Source organism: Ursus maritimus, unplaced genomic scaffold (genome assembly GCF_017311325.1).
Source record: "Ursus maritimus isolate PB19 unplaced genomic scaffold, ASM1731132v1 scaffold_23, whole genome shotgun sequence".
NCBI lineage: Eukaryota > Metazoa > Chordata > Mammalia > Carnivora > Ursidae > Ursus > Ursus maritimus.
The window spans coordinates 36,150,758-36,170,688 of record NW_024424786.1 but is presented as its reverse complement, the minus strand read 5'-3'; the positions used below and the strand labels follow the sequence as shown (position 1 = coordinate 36,170,688).

General features: G+C 39.5%; 1 protein-coding gene across 3 annotated transcripts in view; it reads right to left on the bottom strand.

The window, feature by feature from the left end:
- Window positions 1-8,369: 8,369 nt before the first annotated feature.
- Window positions 8,370-19,931, bottom strand: part of LOC103661309 (membrane-spanning 4-domains subfamily A member 3) — a 13,968-nt gene continuing 2,406 nt past the window's right edge. For 2 of the 3 annotated variants that reach the window (XM_040639159.1, XM_008689018.2), the window contains exons 2-7: window positions 17,172-17,340; window positions 16,332-16,466; window positions 13,334-13,390; window positions 10,851-11,009; window positions 9,499-9,600; window positions 8,370-8,901 (exon numbers count right to left, since the gene is read on the bottom strand). In XM_040639159.1, the coding sequence (XP_040495093.1) occupies window positions 8,872-8,901; window positions 9,499-9,600; window positions 10,851-11,009; window positions 13,334-13,390; window positions 16,332-16,466; window positions 17,172-17,324 (636 nt within the window). In that variant the 5' untranslated portion in view covers window positions 17,325-17,340 and the 3' untranslated portion in view covers window positions 8,370-8,871. Of the gene's footprint in view, window positions 8,902-9,498; window positions 9,601-10,850; window positions 11,010-13,333; window positions 13,391-16,331; window positions 16,467-17,171; window positions 18,674-19,931 lie in introns of those variants that run through there. The other variant, XM_040639158.1, reaches the window with a different exon arrangement.

Below are 19,931 nucleotides of genomic sequence, written 5' to 3'. Positions count from 1 at the left end.
GTGTAGCCAATAATCAGAAATTAGGCTTGAGGTTTAGACAGGAAACCAATGGAGTCTTTGGTGTTTGGACATGATACCATTTTGTGAGATTTTTCAATAGAAACTTGCAAAATGCAAACCAGAAACTGAGACATATCTTATGGCCCCCAACTTGCTTCATACCCTGGTTTCACCAGCACCTTCTTCTACCCCTCTTGAGGTGCTTACCCAATCCTGTACCCATTCGAGTCCTTAGGACATGCGGTGTTGACTCTCACAACTGTGAACATGGAAACATAGGCCAACATGACTTTTTTTTTTGGTGGAGGCAAGATTATCAAGATGAGTTTTCATCGTGCCTCTGCCTGAAAGAAAGAGATAATAGAGTGATCATTTCCTGCACTGAGGACGTCTGTGTCCACCCGGCAGGGCATTCGCATATGCTTTCCATTGGCACACCTTCTTTCCACAAGCAGTTTCTTTTCTCAGTCCACACTGGACTTGTTCTTCCAAACTCAGAGATTTGCTTTCAGATCCCATCTGAACAATTGTTTTCTCCGACTGAATGCTCAATTTACTTAAAATAAATATCCACCAATTTTCGTGTTGCAAATGGAAAGATGCTGGGGCACGTGGGTGGCTCAGTCCTTAAGCGTCTGCCTTCGGCTCAGGGCGTGATCCCGGAGTCCTGGGATTGAGCCCCACATCAGGCTCCTCCACTGGGAGCCTGCTTCTTCCTCTCCCACTCTCTCTGCTTGTCTTCTCTCTCTTGCTGGCTGTCTCTCTCTCCGTCAAATAAATAAATAAATAAATAAATAAATAAATAAATAAATATCTTTAAAAAAACAAAAAAACAAATGGAAAGATGCTATCTCTTAGGAGGTATTTTCTGCTACTCCCAAAGGAATCATTACAGCCTCGTTCTCTCTCTCTCTCAGTGTCCCTTTGCCTCTCTCTTTAAGAGGCTCAGAAAGGCTGAAACTGACAGCAAACACCTAGGTTCCACCGGAAATTGGGTTATAAAAAGGAAGGAAATAAGAAAATATTGTTCACAAAACAGGACAGGTGGTTCTAAAAGCGAAAGCCTTTGTCTCTTCATTTACATGGCTTCAGAAATGCAGAGAGAAAGATTTACACAGACAACCCAGGTACTTAAAATCTCCCTGAACCTTTCCTGAAATTGGAGCTCATCTGCCATTGTTGCTCCTGGGCCACTCTGCCAAGGTCCTGTCCGTGTTTGTTCTGTCTGCTCACACCCCTTCTAGCTCCCCAAAACGGCACTTTCACAGGGAAGATTATAAGCGTGTAATATATGTGTTCTCTTGTGACCAAAAACATCTGCTTAGTGGGGAGAATAAGAGACACTTAGAATCACAGGCAAAGGGCAGACATTAACTCCTATTTCTGCTACGAACGATGAGCTTGTTAGCTTTCCTAAACCCTCTGCCTTTCTCCCTGCCCTCCTAATACAACTGTATTTGGTCAAAATCACTTTTTGCTGTTTTCAGTATTATTCCAAAACTTGGCATAATTTCCTATTCTTTATGAGCAGATTTTTGAAAACGAAATTTTATCTTCCAATACTTGCCGAGTGTTGTATCAATTGCCCGTCAACCCTCTTTTTCCCATTGCTAAACCTGGAGAACGAGGTAGCACAGGCTTTTCCTGAACACCTGTCTGAACCTTGTTCCAGTCTGGACTGGTTGCCTCTTAGCACGCCACACTGCTGTCCTTGCAGGACTTCCCATTACCCTGTCTTAAATTGGATTCTCGATTTCCCTGATTCCACTTTTTTCTCTCGCTTAGCGTACTCTTGCACATCGGTAGTGTTAACCTGAAAAATAAAATGGCCAGTTATTTTACCAGCCAAATGAGTTCATTCAGGAATAGCGGAAGCATTGCAGTGGGGGGCAATGAAAGTATGGCAAACTGTAGGTGAGCCCGAAAAACAAGGGGAAGTCAGCTTTTACTAGGTTTTAGAAGGAAACTGGGGAGGGTTGTTTTGCACAAAAGTTCATTGGAGAAGAACGAGGATTTGCGGTTGTGGCCATTTTTCACTGGCTGCAATTGGTGGTTAGTGCGTTGCTGCAGGGGCAGGGAGAGACCTTTATTCTTTTTCTTAAAAGCAGGAGATAGAATTCTTATGTAAAAATATCCTCCCTTGCTAAACTAATCATCTTCCTTCCCGTGGTCAATGCGGGCTGCGGAGAGAGGTACGTGTGCAAGAGCGCCCCCTATAGGGCTCCCTAGTTCCATTGCTATTTACTTGTGGTCCTGGTAGAACACTCTCCAGTTACATGCTGAGAAAGGGTATCTGGGAGATGGAGTTTTTGGGCTTTGCTGGCCTGAACATTTCCCTTTTTACACCCCCATACTTGATTGAATTCTAGAGAAGTATAGCGTTTGAACTGGAAAATATTATTTTCCTCAGAATCATTCACTCTATTTTCTTCTAGCATCTAGAGTTCATTTTGGCAATTCCAATGTAATTTTACAATTATTTACAAAATTACAAATATTTGTATGGTGTCATGTATTTTCTTTCTGGAGATCTTTATAATTTCTCTTAATCCATTAATGTAAAAATACATGATCTTTAGATTTAATGTAAATCTTATGCATTAATTCTACTGGATAGTCAGGGTTTGCAAACTAGAGACCCACCCATGTACTATGTTCTAAAAAAATTGTCCATATATTCTTATTGATAACTTCCTCGTTTAAAAAAAAAAAACTGTTTCTTTTATCTTTGTGGACCTCTTACCAGGGAGATGGCAGACATCCAAAATTTGTCTCTATTTTCACGTCTTTCTCACATACGGAATACACTTGTTCCAGCCCAATGGCCCTAACTCATTCCAGCCTCAACTCAAAAGTCTAAGTCCCAAGTCTCATCTAAGTATCACCTACATCAGATATGGGTGAGCAATTCATCCAGAGGCGAATGCTTATACAGATGACTCAAATTCATCTTTAATCAGTATCAAATTGTGACTATTTATATAACCCTTTATTTGGTTGGGGTTTTATGTTAAACTTTTGACTTCATTTATTATTGTTCCATGAAAATAGGGACAAAATGATTCTACAAGTTGCAGTTTTATCTCTGAATTTTTAACACAATGACAAAGCATGTGGTAGAAACTCAATATTGAAGGAGTGAATGAATGAATGAATGAATCAACTGTTAGGGAGAGGGTCATTTCTCCCTTTTCCTCTTAGTTCTTTGGGCTGGTCTGATAATTAAAATGAATTACAGGAAAAAATAAATTTTATTACATACTATGGGGAACCCACATAAACATGTGAGATTCTAAAGGCAAGTAAAATGGGGCATATATGTCAGCCTGAATTAAGGAGAAGGGATAAGTATCTGGGACTTCAAAGGGAGGGCAAACAATTCACAGGAAGATGATAAAGAGTACATGTTTGGTAAGCAAGTATTTGTTGGGACATGCAGAAGCAATGGAACATAGGAATTTTAACAGACTTTGCTAGTCTCTCCCGGTTTCCTGAACCTAGTTCACATTATACTGTAGTTATCTATGATGATAGCTCTCCTTCTGGAGCATGCCCTCTATTAAAATTCTTTTAGTCCATTAGCAAAAAGGTCAAAGTTTCTTCCTGTGGCTCTAGAAAACAGCAAAATGCTAAAAAAGGAAGGGAACATTGGGAGCATGTCAAACTACACAGAAGCAAGCCATCTCAGCTCTCAACAGCCAAGGCTGGAACAATTTGAGCAATTAAAAAAAATTTGTCATAAGCCAAAGAATAATATAAATATCCATGAGTCTGTACTGATATAAATAAATGATTTAATGAATAAAGAAATGAGAGAGAAGGGACAAATTTCCTTTATAAAATTCAAATAATAAATGAAGAAGAGATGAGGGAAATAGAAAATCACCTTTTGAATGACACAGTAGTAATTGCTGCAAGAAAATTCTATATGTGAATGCTAAAATTAGAGAGTGAAACTTTAAGGAGAAATAGGATATTTACATAGCCTCAAACTATCTTTTCTAAAATATTTATTACTATGGTGGTTTTAACAAATGTCCACATTTGTTTTGATAGTCCTTTCTCCAGGAGGTGGAGCTCATTTCTCTTCCCCTTGAATGTAAACTACACATTAATTCACTTCTAATGAATAGAGGATGTAAAAGAAAAAAATAGTAACTTTTCAGTGAAGACATCTAAAAGATGTTGGGGAGGAAACATTTTATTCTACCATTCAAAGTTTCTTCCAGCTGGTCCAAGAATTAAATTGACATGAGACAGATTAGCAGGAGAAAATAAAATATAATTTCATATGCACAAGTGTTCCACATATATGAGCGGTACAAAGACAAAAAAGTAAAATGAAGTATATAAGCCATCCTGAGCTAAGGAATGGGATGGGGATCTGGGGCTTCAAAGAGGGGGAGCAAAAATCACAGTGCAATAAGAAGGAGAGTAGATGTTTGGTAATTAGATGTTTGCCCTGCCATACAGATAGGTCACTCATACACAACTTATCTTTGGTGGAATGCCTGGGTGGCTCAGTCAGTTGAATGTCTGACTCTTGATTTTGGCTCCCATCATGATCTCAGGGTCATGAGATTGAGCCCCATGTTGGGATCCACACTCAGTGGAGAGTCTGCCGAGATTAACTCTCTCCCTCTCCTTCTGCCCCTCACCCTGCTCATGCACTCTCTCTTTCAAATAAATAAATAAATAAATAAATAAATAAATAAATAAATAAATCTTTAAAAAAGATTTTTATCTCTGGCAATAACTCTCATTCTTTGAAAGATCTCCAATTTAGATCCTTCTAGCTAGTTAAGGGAGGGACAAAAGTTTCTCTTGAGCCCACAGGGTCTTGCCTTCAGCTCAAAACAGTCTACAAGCTAATGAGGCACATCTTGGGGAGATTTTGTTCTGAACCCCTTCACAGACACCACCTTAACCAAGTAATCATGGTAACTACATCAATGATGCCATGTTGATATCATGAGTATACTGATGTCCTTACATAATGTGATGAGAAGGGTACTTCAACTGTATGAAAGTCTTCCCTAGAAACCATAAATCTAGCTGAATCATGGCATAATATCAGACTGACCCACACTAAGAAGACATTTTACATAATACCAGGATGGTGCTTTTCAAAAATGTCAAAGTCATGAAAAACAAGGATAGTCTGAGAAACTGTCTCAGATGAGAAGAGACTAAGGATATATATTGATCTTTAAAAAATAAAGAAATTTGCTCCCATTTGTAGGTGTAAATGTAATAAAAGATGAGAAAGATCTTGAAAGGAAAAGTCCCATAATTAAAGAGAATAACTGAAAACCATAAGATATTCATGAAAGAAATTGAAGATGACACAAATAAATAGAAATATATTCCACGCTCATGGATTGGAAGAATTGATATTGTTAAATGTCCATACTACCCAAAAATAATTATGCCAGGCAACTAAAACAATGTGGTATTTTCAAAACAACAACAAAGTCTCTGAAATAGGAGGCTCTGGGTAGAGGCCTGCATGTGTGTGACCTCCAATATGGCAAATAAGGAGATATTCAACCAAAAAGTTTTAGAATTATTAGCTTTCCAAAAGGAGGAGGATGATGACAATAATGATGATGATGATGACATCACTGTCTATAGAAAAAGTAAATTACAGCTATATTAACGATCATAATATAAAAAGAAAATCTCCATGGACTTGAGCTAAGGAAGGTTTCTTGCACAAAACACAAAAATGCATAAATCATGATGAAAAGTGAGTAAATAAAACTACAACAACTTGGGGTGGAAGCAAAACAAGAAGTAACAAAAACATCAAAATAAAGCAAAATCAGAAGGAGAGAAGATATTTGCAACAAATATTGTTCAACAATAAAAACAAAATGTATGTGTTCATGAAACTTCTAACTCCAGATATAGGTTAAATTTCAGGTGGGGTTAGGTTAGGGTTTGATTTCTATTTTCTGAAATTCTCTCACATTGCCTTCAGCTTAGCACAGAGGTTCATTTTTGCCATAGCCACTAACAGCTACTAGTTCTAGCCGTCACTTAATTCACAAATATGATGAAAGGGAAGGTCGTATTTTACATTTGTAAAAAAGCCTCCAACTTAATGTTGATGTTCCCCAACTGAATCAAGCCCTGGCCCAGGGACATTTCATGGGCTGAGACAATCAAGCATGAAAGTGTTTTGATGGGTTCAGATCTACCGTGGTGTAGCCCTGCAGCCCAGGGTGAGGTTAACCACCAAAATCTCAAGGTTGCCATGAAGCCGAGGATAGCTAGAATGGCTGCCAGATAGGCAACCGCAATGTCCACTCCAGGATGTCAATATGTTTTGATCAAAATTTGTTAGCAGATATCTTTGGAAAAATACAAAGAAATTATTTATTTGATTATAACATACTGGAGAAGAAAAGTAGAAATAATGAAAAATGATAATACAATTGTTACTATAAATAACTTTTTTCTTCTGCTGGTCTAGATGCACCCATCATTTGTTTTGTGTACGGCATCAGACTCCTAATCAGCCTTTTCTCCACCGATTCCTTCCAATACACTCTACGTTGCAACTAAGAGGATATCTCTAAATTTCAAATAGGTGTGTGGCCTGTCCATATTTATCCAGTGGTATGCTACAAATATTGAACAACTGGCTTTCCAGAGTTGGAGGGTGGGGGTGCTAATGGGACTTGTGGCTTTAACCAATCTCTGATGTATAAATACTACCACCACAGCCAATTTCAAGCCACCAAAAATATGTTAATTTGTGATCCCTGAAAATTTAAAGTCAGCTCTCACAAGTCAATATAAGCCAGCTCAACACCACTACGTACATTTTCAATTGCTTCTGAAGACTCAGAGATTTGCTCTGTCTTATGGTCTCCGTGATGTGTGTACTTTTTCTCTTTCCAAAGTTTTATCTTGCCATCTGCTTTCACACAACATAGATACACTAAACTCTCTTGTTAGTTCCCTGAATAGCCTCAATTCTCCCCATCTTAAAGACTTTTGCATGGATTCCCCCTTCATCATGCCAATTCTAGTTATCTTTAAGACCTCAGTTTAGAAGAAAATTCTTCTATAAAAAAATGTTATCCCCTCTGAGTTAGGAACCCTTCCTACATCTTCCCAGATTCCTATACTCTTTCTATCATAGCCTTTATTACTCCATGTTGTAATTACATATTTCCATGGGTCTATATCTCCCACTGTGAGCAACTTGAGAGCAGAAACTATCCATAATTCTCTATTGTATGCTGAACTTAGAGCACAGCACATGCACCTAGTAGATACTCCCTAGACATTGTTGAATTGATTAAAAAGCAGATATATATATATATATATATGTGTGTGCGTGTGTGTGTGTGTGTGTGTGTGTGTGTGTGCTCTGAAGAAGAGAGGCAACAATTAGTAGAGAAGAGTGTGAAAGAATTTTTGCACATATGGTAAACAAGGAGCTAAGAGTAGCCTATGGGTATGAACTTATAGACATTATGAATGACTCAGTTTAGTATTAAGAGAAGGAAACTTATTTATAAATATGAAACATAAGCACTTCAGCAATAGATAAATCAGGAACCAGGTACATCAGAAGGAGCTTTAACATCAAACTGCCACCTTGAAAAGATAGCCATTAATATCACCGGGGGGGATAGGAGGAGCCACAACAGAAGTGAGGTTTTCTGCCATCTTCCCTGCACATCTAACCACCGTCTTGCCTCAGCCTTAACAGCAGCAGCACCAATAGCAACAACAGAATTATTTAGTACTTGTGGGTCAATTTCACCTTTGCTATACTTCGTTCAACCCTTATAACAACTGATAAGGTCGTTGATATTTTTTAAATATTTTATTTACTTACTTATTTACTTAGAGGGAGAGCACAAGTAGTGGAAGGAGCAAAGGGAGAGGGAGAGAGAGAATCTCAAGCAGATGCTGTGCTGAGCATGGAGCCCAATGTGGGGCTTGATCTCAGAACCCTGAGATCTTGACTTGAGCTGAAAGCAAGAGTAGGTTGCTTAACCAAGTGAGCCACCCAGGCACCTGGAGGTTGTTGATATTATCATACCTATTTTATAGGTGAGAAAAAACAGGACAGGGAGATCAAGTAACTTGCTCAAATTCACACAGGTAATAAGTGACAGTATCAAAATTTAATGCCCGATCTATGAGATTCCAAAGCCTTATTTTTTACTTCTCTGTTTTACAGTTTCTCACCATCCTTTGAAGAACAAATGTTGATACTGCTCTCAAAGTCCCCAGTCTACACCATCATTTATGTATCAGGGCATGGGGGAATCTCAGCAGCTGACTGAAATAAAATCTCTGAGGCTTGACCCTCCCATCTCAAATATAGTAAAAATGTATCTTCATGATAATGATGGATTTTTATTTGAGTTTTTACAATGCTGATGTCAGCTAAAGTCAGGAAGTGTTTTTCTGCGATGAACAAAATCGGACTCATTTTCTTTTTCAGTGGGTGGTTGGGAGTCGGGTTTAGAGAGAACACATAAAACAGGGATTCTTCTACTTGCCTTCTTTGAACCTTATAAGGCAGTGGAGTAGGTGGGTAAGAAGAAAGAGCACCGATTCTGGGAACAACGTTGGATGGTGATCACAGAAGGTACGAAACCAAGAATGTCTAAAGAAGTGTATTTTTCCTTCCATATCCAAACATACTAATGGGGTTTATAAGTAGAACAGAAAAATTTGAATCAAATGTTCAAGTTTCTCATGATTGGTGCCGTAAGAGAGTAGGATTGCGTTTTGCAGGCTCCCATCCTCCTGAGTTCTTGGATGAAGCTCTGACCCACTGGAGATTTAAGCTTGAATTTCCTTGCTCTCAGACTTATTTTCATCAGGAGGCATCCCTGCTTACACGGAATTGGAAGGAAAGGAAATCACCTGGAAAATAAAACATCAACGTCCAAGAACAGAATCATCGCCTCCCTCTCCTTCCATCCCTTCCTCAATCACCATGACCATTGCCAATTACACATGATTGCTGATTATTACTGTGCTGAGGTTTTCTGTACATGGTCCTCACAACAAACATCAGAAGAGAATGAAAATGCTTTCATCTAATAGTTGAGTTACCTAAAATCTGGAAAGAATTCATAATTTTTTCCTGGCTATACAACTAGAAACTGACAAGTTACAAGGAGATCATTGAACTTAATTATATCTATATAAAAATGTACTAAATGTTATTATAACATTTATTATAGTGTAGTAGTTGTATTATTATTGATATTTTAATTTATTATTATCCTAATTATATTACTATTACATTATGATGTTAAACATACATTGAATATTATATTAAATACACTGTTTCCTCATTTTCCAGCCTTCATTCCATCCCTCATGTTCCTACCATCTCTAACTCCAGGTACCCCACAAATCATTACTGTATAAATGTGTCTTTCCAATTCTGGGAGTCAGAGAGAACCTCAAACCCTAGCAGACCATGTGAATTATTAGTCATGGAAACAAACCCACCTCAATCGAATTACATGAGCTTTCTATGCACCACATGACTGAGACAGAGGTGCTGATGAACAATTCCAGCAAGGTAAGGATCAGCATTAGGGACATCAGGCCCTAGGGGATACGATGCCTCATATCAAACCCAGTACAAACATTCAGAGGGGAAACAATGTCATCAGGAAACCAAATATAACATCTCCCACCCTTAAAACAGAACAAAGTGAACCATAGATTAGGTTTAAGACACAGACACACACCAACACTCTTTAAGAGAGATTTTGTCAACCTAAAAACATGGAAACATTTTCCCTGGAGAGACACATTGAATTTCTTTATGAACCTACGTGAAGTAGTCAGGGGTGAAGAAACCGTAGAGGCAAATGCTGATACTGTCGCTAACATCTCCTAATTTGAGTCATAGCAAACCAGGGAGACGAGAGGCAGTTCAGGAAAACAGACAAAAACAACCCCTCTGCCATTTCATTAATGGAACCTCATTAGAGGGTTTATGCATTTACACCATCGCTAGAAACTAAACACTAAACTCAAATATTAAACAAAAAATTACTAGACTAGCGAGCCCTCTATTATCACTGAGACACCTCGACGAAGCAAATACAAAATTGCTCCAGAAGGAAAATACTATGAAATCCACATGGGGGGGAAAAATCAGACCCATATAAATATAAACTTGGCTTATTAAAAATACAACGTAGAAAAAAAGGAGGCACAAACTTCTATGCTAGCATACAGGAGGACTGGGAGTCAGTCAGTAAAAATAGATCATAAAATCGGTCATCATGGAGAAAATAGGCAAATTGGAAGGAAAAATCTTAATTCTAAGTGGACCTCAGATGAGGGAGAATATCTAACACAAACAACAAAATCATTTGGAAAGGCTCTTAAGGAACTTCGCCTTAAAAATAAAATGCCCCCCGAAATTCAAAAGTGAGTCATGATTTGAAAATCCCAGACCACAGAGAATACTGCAAATCTCCCAAGTCAGTTTTATTAGTAAGATCCGAGATAATTTTTTTTTCCATTTGATCTCTCTGGAGAGTGTAACAGTAGTAGTAATAAATATTAATAAGATAACACAATGTGCACTGTTTTAACTGTTAATCAAATATTAACTTGTTTAATCCTTACACCAGCTCTGTGAGACTGATACCATTACTATCCTCATTTGAAAGATGAGCAAATTGAAGCACAGAAAGATTGTCGAACTTGACCTTCATTACAGAGCTAATAAGTGGCAAAGCCCAGATTCAAACAAGGTTGCATGATACCTGATACACTATTCTTCTGTACATTTTAGACTGTGTGAAATACTTTATAATTAAACATAATTTTTGAAAACATACGTTTGAAAAGATGCCCACGTAAACGCATAAGTCCTGTGACTGTGAAGACTCACAATTCTTGAAAGAGTGCTTATTAACTGCTAAATTTACTGAGAGAAAAACAAACCCAACTAGAGCCACAGCAGAGCTGGCAATACACATTCCAAAAGCGTTTTGCACCTAAAAAAAAGAATAAGAATTTTCCATTAATATAGGAAGCACACCCTTCCTTCCTTTGGTGGCGATTCATTTCAGTTAATATCAATTCAAGGTTGCTTACACGCCCAGCATCATCCTAGATTCCAGGACGCATCAATGAACAAAGATCCATACCCCCGTGGAGCTTACATTCTAGCAGCAAAGAAAGAAAACAACTAAGCATACGAACAGATAAATTACATAGTATTTTTTAAAGGGAGTAAGTATTATGGGCAAATGGAATGGAGTGAGGAGGACCTGGACATCCAGAGAGGAGTGGAGGTGGTGGTATTAATAGAAATGCTGCCCTGGAAGAGGCAGTGAGGAGCCAAGTAGGATACGCAGGAGGACAACTGGAGGAGAGTCCTTTCAGGCAAGGAAACAACTGAAAGCCCTTCAGCCAGAGTATTGCAGCCATGTTTGGGGGAAGCAAGAGGACAAGGTGGATGGTTGGAGGGGAGTGGCCAAAGTCAACTATATGAGGAACTGAAGATGGAGAGAGAGGGGAGAGCTGATCACACCCGGCCCTGCAGGTCTCCAAAAGGACTTTGGTTCTTACTCTGAGGAACATATAGAGCCCCTGGAGGACTTTGAGCAAAGGGGCAACACAATTAGATTAATGTATCAAAGGGAACACTGATGTCTCAAGAGGGACTGGTTTAGAGAGGGCCAAGGGTAGAAGCAAGGAGACCAATTAAGAAAGATGGTGGTGGACTGGATGAGAAACAGTCAAACTTTGGATTTAGCTTGAACGTAGGGCCAACAGGTTTTGCTGACAAATTTGATTCAAGATTGTCAAAGAATGAAAAATCGAGGCTAGTTCTCAGGTTTTTAGCCTGGGAATCTGGAAGGAGGGAGTTCTTATCGGTGGACACGGGGAGGACAGTGGAGGGGGAAGATTTGAGGAGGAAGATGTGGAGTAGAGTTTGGGGGCTTTTAGAACTCTAAGTGGAAGCAATGAGATCCACCAGCCTATTGCCCAGGAGGGAGATCTAGGCTGGAGGTATTTATTCACTGTTGTGGGCGTACAGATGTCACTTGAAGCCATGAGCATGGATGAGGTCACCAATGGAATGACTAGGGCAGGTGACAAAGGATTGAACTCTGGGGCACCCCAGCCTTCAAAGGTCAGAGAGAAGAAAAGAAAGGACATTGAGGAGGAGACACCGAGAAGACAGGAGGAAAACCAGCTAACTGAAGTGATCAAGAGGCCAAGTGAAGAAATTATTGGAAGGAGGAGTGACAAACTATGTGTTAAAGTGGCTCATGAGTCAAGTTAGGTAAGGACTGGGAATTGGTCTTTGTGTTGCCCACATAGAAGTCTCCAGTAATCTTAAGGAGAACAGTTATGGAGAGGGGATAGGGAAGAAAATAAAGCCTTATTGGAATGGCTTTAGTTGAAACTGGGCAGATCTGAATTGGAGACAGTATAGATAATCCCTTTAAACGGTTTAGCTACAGAAGGAAAAGCAAATTGTGCCCTTAGCCATCAGGAGAAAATAAGGTCAAAATGTTTTTTTTCTGTTTAGAGCACTAACTGGATGCTTATAGGCTGATTAGAAAGATCTAGCAAAAAGATATTTGGAGCGGTGCACTTGGGCTGAAAAACAAAACAAAACAAAACCAGAATGGAATCTAGTATTCAAGTAGGGATCCTGGCTTTGAAGAAAATCATAGAGAGGTCACTTGCTGTAAGAGGTTAGAATGAAAAGAGAAATGGTACAGACCTGGTCCATGAAGTGGATATTAGAGTGGGGGCCCGAATGTTCTCTAATGGCTTGAAGTTCTCAGAATAGGAGGCAAGGTCATCAATGGACGATAAAGGTGAGAGAAAAGGGACTGGTGTTTGTGGTGGCCATGCAGGGAGGGGGCAGAGTGAACGAACTAGGGAAGTTGTGTAACTGGAGAGAGGATTCAGACGGAACACATAACAAAGGCGTAGTACGCGTGTAATGAATCACTAAAGGAATAGATCTCTTGGCTTTCAGTTGCGGAATTAAGGGTGGAAAGTGTACCGTGGAAGTAATTAGAATGGGTCAAGCTTCACGACCCACAAAAATCAAGAAGCTTTTTTCTGAGCTTCAAAGTCATCCAATATTCAAGGTTACCATCCCAATAATCATTCGGAATCTCTATGATTTTCTGATAATTTACCACCTGAACACCTGAAGAAAAGAGAATTTTCTTGCACATTACATGAGACTCGATGTCTCTGTTGAATTCACCAACCTCTACTCTCCTCTTATTAATGGATAACTTATTTCTAGTCCTACGATCATAGGAAGACAAGAACAACTGCCACTTACCAGCGTTCTTGTGGGTTTTCTCCCGGCTGCAACAGATAGGGATCCTGAAACAATGAACTGTTCGAACACAGGACATGAAGCAGATAAGAGAATACTAAGTCTCAACTATTTTTTCTTTGTACTCCTTTGATTAGTGGCTATCTAGCAATGGTTGCACAAAACTTCTGTTTTACATTCACATTCTACCACATGGAATTATACTTGTTGTTCATCATTTTATAGCAATAAAATTTTAAATTAGTTAAAAATTTGAGCAAACATATAATATTTTCATATGTTTTTTTTTTAAAGATTTTATTTATTTATTCGACAGAGAGAGAGACAGCCAGCGAGAGAGGGAACACAAGCAGGGGGAGTGGCAGAGGAAGAAGCAGGCTCCCAGCAGAGGAGCCCGATGTGGGGCTCGATCCCAGAATGCCGGGATCACGCCCTGAGCCGAAGGCAGACGCTTAACGACTGCGCCACCCAGGTGCCCCATATTTTCATATGTTTTATGTCTGGCTTTTTATAGGTTATACGAGCATGCATACTTTAAAAACATAATACATACATATATTTAATGTAACATAATTGTCTTTATGCTTCTATTTATAGTAAATGTAAATAACATTTATTTACATACACACGCACATGTAACATTACTCTCATGCTCTTACCCAGGCTTCAGACAAGGGTTTGATTGATTGCATTAGATGTCCTAAAAGAACTTCTGCAAAACTGCCTATATTGATACACCCACTAAGTTTTACATGACTATTTTGGATAAGCTATTGTTTGCATGACTCTAATTTGAGAAATTGAATTTTTTACAAGGTCATGGTCTTCTTAAAACTTCCTTTGGTTTTATACCTCATAAATCCTACGACCATTTAAAGTCACTCCTATGGTTTGAAGGCAAAGTTGCCAAAATCGTGGAGAGCAAAAGCTTGCTACATAAATCCAATTCTTGAATTCTGACTGAACGCGAAGGAACAGGTTTGAATTCCCCTTCAAAGTGGTTATCACAAGCAACTGCAGGCTCGCTAGAGCTCCACGGTCAAGAGCATACGCTCTGCGTCCTGATGCCATCTGTAACTTGTATTCATTCTGCACCTGAAGCAAAGTGTCAAGCCCTCCTTTGCCTGTGTTTCTTTTTCTGTAAAATAGAGATGTGAATATCCCCATGTGAAGGTCACTGACCTTAGAGCTATATGGGGATAAAATGAAATAATACACAGTAAGGTCCTAGATAGGGGCCCAGCACACATAAAGCACTCATATCATTAGCAAGAGCTAAGATTTCTTTTTTTTTTTTTTCATTTGATTTCATAGTGACCGAAAGAGAAGGTCCTCATATTATTTCTACTATCTTAGGAAACTGAAGGGCATGAGCTTAATATCTTTTCCAAAGTCACACGGTTTGATAAGGATTAGTAAGAGGAAGACTGGGGAGTAGAGGGGATCACACAGTGCGAGCACATATAGCAGGGCAGGGATACAGAGGGAAGGGGAGGGAGACGAGGGTATGTTGCAGGTAAGGCCAGATAGGAAAGGCTTTGTTCCACGTCAGGGATCTTAGACTTTGCCCCATGGCTGATACAGAGCCAGAGAAAAGCTTCCAGCAATGGGAATCCAACAGTCAGATTTGAATCTTAGTCTTGAGGATGGCTTAAAAGAGTGAGCTCTGGTTCCCTGATCACTTCTTTTCAACAAACGGACCTCAGCTTTCTGAGAAAAGAATATTCTTTTCCGATTGAATAATCGAAACCCTTCCTTACTCTCTTTTCTACAATATGGAAATTTCCCATTTAGATAGTCGGGATTCACAATGCAGAGAAAATGTGTACTCCAGGTTTGCTAGGAAAAAAATCCAGATTCTAACTAGGTCATCTAAATGATCATATTAATTACCTAAACATTTCAGAAATGTTAAATCCAAATTACGTGCATTAGACTATATTCAGAAACTGAATATAATCTTTTGTCAGAATGGGAGATATGATTCGGGTCAAGAAATTTTGGCCAGATGATGAGCGATTTTGTTTTAAAGGACATCTGAAGGGCAAAGGTTTTGAAAAAAGTCAAAGCATGAATAAATCAGAGCTCAAGATTTGCTGTAAATTTCTTTCTTCTTCATTTGCCAATTACATGCGCCATGTACTATTTTCAGCTAAACTTTCCCATCTTTGACACGCCATGGTAACATCTTTATTTTCATGTTTAGTCTGAGGCCGAACACAAATAAATTCTCAAAGTTCTAACACCAGAATCTACAAATAAAACAATTCCTGGTTAATTACTTCCTACGCATCACCTTTCAAAAAACAAACCGTCAGGTAGGTGATAATCAAATAACAAAGTTAAATAAATAAACTTTAAGATCACCTAGGACCAAAGCCTATTTTATTGATTATATTTTGACCCAGATAGGGGAAATCAGTCTTCTGATTCCCAGACTGTGATCAATAGGCAAATCGTTTATGTCCCAAACCAGGACTCTCTTGGCTACACAAGACAATTCACCAATACTCAATTGTCATTTGATTTTCCTTTTCTTTTTTTTTTTTTAAGATTTTATTTATTCGTCAGAGAGCACAAGCAGGGGGAGCAGCAGGCAGAGCAGGGAGAGGGAGAAGCAAGCTCCATGCTGAGCAAGGAGCCCGATGCGGGACTCGATCCCAGGACCCTGGGATCATGACCTGAGCTGAAGGCAGATGCTTAACCATCTGAGCCACCCAGGCGTCCCCTCATTTGATCTTCTTAGTATCCACAAACATGATACCTGGGTTTAATACATGAATTTACATTAACTTCATGTTTGGGGCTTAAGTTGTACTCAGCAAATATGATTTCTCTAAATCAGAAAGGCACTTTGTTTTTAAGACATGGGTAAAGAATTACAAATCAACCCCATAGCAGACAATCTTCAAATCACCTAAGAACGACACTATAATAATCAAACACATTTCTAGCAGTGGTATCTAGCAGTGATCTCTGGTCAGGGAGAATGAATACTCACAAATATAGGACCCCACAGTGGATAGGCTGTGTAGGAGATAAAGAAAAACTGACTGAAGGGATGGAATATGTTTTGTAAGGAAGCTAGAAAAATACCCAGAACCAGAACTGTGGCTCCATTCAGAATCTGGACAGCCTGTAAGAAGGGGCGAAAAAAGCATAATGGTCATATACTTGTATACATCAGAGACCATGTTAATTTTCTTCAGAAAGGAGATAGCTGTGCTTGAAACGATTATAAAATCAAGCCTAAGTTAACTGGGCAAGGGCTTGGCCTGGGAGGTTTTCATCCCCTGCTGTCCCCACCAATCCCAGTGGCAGCCCTTCAGCTCCCTCCCCCTCTCCCCCTGCTCCCGTTCATTCTCACAAACTCCTTCCAGAAAGTGGCAGAAGGGTAGAGGCAACGTGGCTGGTAACATAGATGGGGTCAAGTCTCTTCCTAGCACATGATGAAGGCGCTCAGACATTAAACAGCAGTTCAGTGAGCCTTTCTTCAACCCAATTTTTAAATTTGAAATACAGAATACGAGTTCATAAGGACTCAGCCTCCTGATGTGGTGGTCAGACTGGAGTCCATTCTCCAACATGGACAGGACGTTTCCTACTCCCCGGGTCTAAAATAGGCCCCAGTCTTTTCTTAAAGAAGCACATTATTGACTCAGGGATGAATACCTCAAATTCCTCCTGATGTGGATAAACAAGGTTTTCCACATGATATTTATTTTCTTCCATCTTAAACCAATTTTTATTTTTATTTTTTTTTATAATTTTTATTTTGTTATATTAGTCACCATACAGTACATCCCCAGTTAAACCAATTTTTAAACTAAAGTTGACATACCCCAAGGGCTTGTAGTTTCTCCTTCTGGTGATTTTGCAATTCGTCGTTGCGCTGGTAGACGGAGTTTACCACCTCTGGTTCCGCCTGCCTTGCTGGGGGACCACCGGCTGAGGCCGTCCCAGGCTCTGCATTACCAACTTCTTGAGAGGCCATCTGGGGTTACTGATGGCTGTCACAGAAAAGAAGTCCAAAGGTTTGACGTTTTCCCCTTTACCACTAGCTAATATTTTCTGAGTGCAACACAAGGCTTTGATTCTGTCCATACATCAGAACGACCTCACAAATGCAGCAACAATGTACATTGTTGAGTTTCATTTTGTCTCGGAGTAGTAATCATCAGACAATTGTAGGAAGTCTGGGTGCCTCATTTAACTTTGAAACAGTGAAGAGTGATTCCCTTCTCATTTTTATACGCACATATACATTATTACATAGCCCGCTTTTCTCTTCAAATCAATCTTAGACAACCGGACAGATGGTTTCACTGAGCGGTGAACTCGGGTGAGGAACATGACTTCGGTCATATTCCTATGATAACAGTAGGTATAATTTATTGAATACTTACTGCTACGTGCCAAACGCTGTCTTGTTGCTGCAAATGGGTGAACATATTTAAGGCTCCCGACAGTCTATGTTGCAATATTATTCCCACTTTAAAGATGAGGAAATTGAGGCATAGAGAGGTGAAACAACTTACCCAAACTTACACAGCTCATAAGTGAATTCAGCTCTACTAGAGACATTCTACTTTAAGGTCCAACTTTTTTTTTTAATTCATTAGGTTGGATGGTAATATATGGAAGATGCCCTTCTGGGCAGCCATATAGCGGTGGAGAGAGTTCACTCACCGTGGGAGAGCCAAGTTGAAGTCTGAATTTGGCCACTTACTAGCTGAGTGATCTAGTAATGGGAACCTCAGTGTTCACATATGTAAGTGGAAATAATTTTAATTTCATATTAACGTTGCAAGGGGCAACTTTGATAAGGTATGAAGTCCCTAACCTAACAAACAGTTGGTAAACGTTGACTTTAACTTATATTCTGCCTTGCGTCAAAAAGGACTTAAAATATTGTATATAAAGGTCACCAAACCACCACCTCAATCATTACACCTAAAAAATACGTGTCATTAAAATATACACAGTATGTTCAATCTCGGACAATGTAACTTCACAGTATAAAAACTGATACAGGGAAACCTTATTTCGAATGGAGTCAGGAGGCCGAAATGGGGGGCTCTCATGCCCTACCACTCCTCTTGAGTTGTAGACCCAACAGGAAGAAAAGCACCTGGCATCTTCCAAGTCGACACTCTTTCCCAGCGAGGATCAGTCAGCCAATGAGAGACTGTCACGACTCACCCATGAAAACCTACCTGACTTTGAGCTCTCAGTTGGCTGCAATGGACTTTTTGTTCATAACAGTAATTCCCAAATCCTATCTCTCCCTCTATAAAAAAAAAAAAAAAGGCAGTTCCTCCTTTTTGTTCTCTGGACTTGCCTATGATTTCATTGCAGCTGTCCCAAATGACAATTCTCTGCTCCTCCCGAATAAACCCATTTTTGCTAGTAACAGAACCGCGTTTGATCTTGAAGGTTAACAACCGTGTCCTCCAACACAACGTGACTGCAAAACGCTTATCGGCTTTTACAGCTGATGCGGTGGAATGTAGGGGATTAACTGCAAATCTATTGCGTACTGTTGGGTTCTGCCAAGACTACTGGCTTTGAGTTTAGAATAGTATCTTAATTTCTCCTTTTTGTTGAAAGTTGTATAGCCGATCTGTTTTTCTAATAATTTCACTCATGTTTGGCAAAGTAAATCCACGCTGCCTCCTTTCAGGATAATGTGTACGTTTCCAATTCCCCGTGATAGCAGGTGTATGTCACGCTAATTTAATCACTAAGGCACAAAGAAGGTGAAGGTCAGAGCACATTCGAACTTTCTCTTTATCACAGGGGTAATTGTATTTTACCTCTCACCAAAGGTTCCTGCCAAAACTGATTTTCATGCTAGCGTTCAGGTACACGCTCTGTTTAAACACCGATAAATGCAAAATGACAAGGAGCCCTTACTTCCATGCTCAATACTATGCATGGAATCCAAGAATGAGAAAAGATCAAAAAGTTTACGGCAAACTCTATTTTAATGAATGCCTAACGTAATCCTCGTCAGGATGTGCAATAAGAATGGCCAAACATAGAATAATCTTCTCTAAATCCCTCTCTTATCTATTTGGGAAATCACCTTGCAGAGCTCAGACTTAAGATTTATCCATCGGGGGGCACCTGGGTAGTTCAGTCAGTTAAGCATCTGCCTTCAGCTCAGATTATGATCTCCAGGGTCCTGGGATCTAGCCCCACATGGGGCTCTCTGCTCAAAGAGGAGCCTGCTTCTCCCTCTCCCTTCTGCCTGCCGCTCTCCCTGCTTGTGCTCTCTCTCTCTCTCTAATAAACAAATAAAATCTTTTAAAAAATAAAATGAAATGAAAGAAAATAAAATTTATCCATTGGGATACGTGTGTGTATATATATATTTAAAGATCTCATATTTTTAAGTGATCTCTACACCCAATGTGGGGCTTGAACTCACAACCCAAAGATCAAGAGTCACATGCTCCACTGACTGAGCCAACCAGGCACCCCGGAACTATGCATATATTTAAGATAAGATATCTACTGTGCTAAAATGTATGTGACGTGGGGAGTGGTGCTCCTTCATGATCAGACAGCTGCCTGCTGTTACGCCAACTTCGTGCCC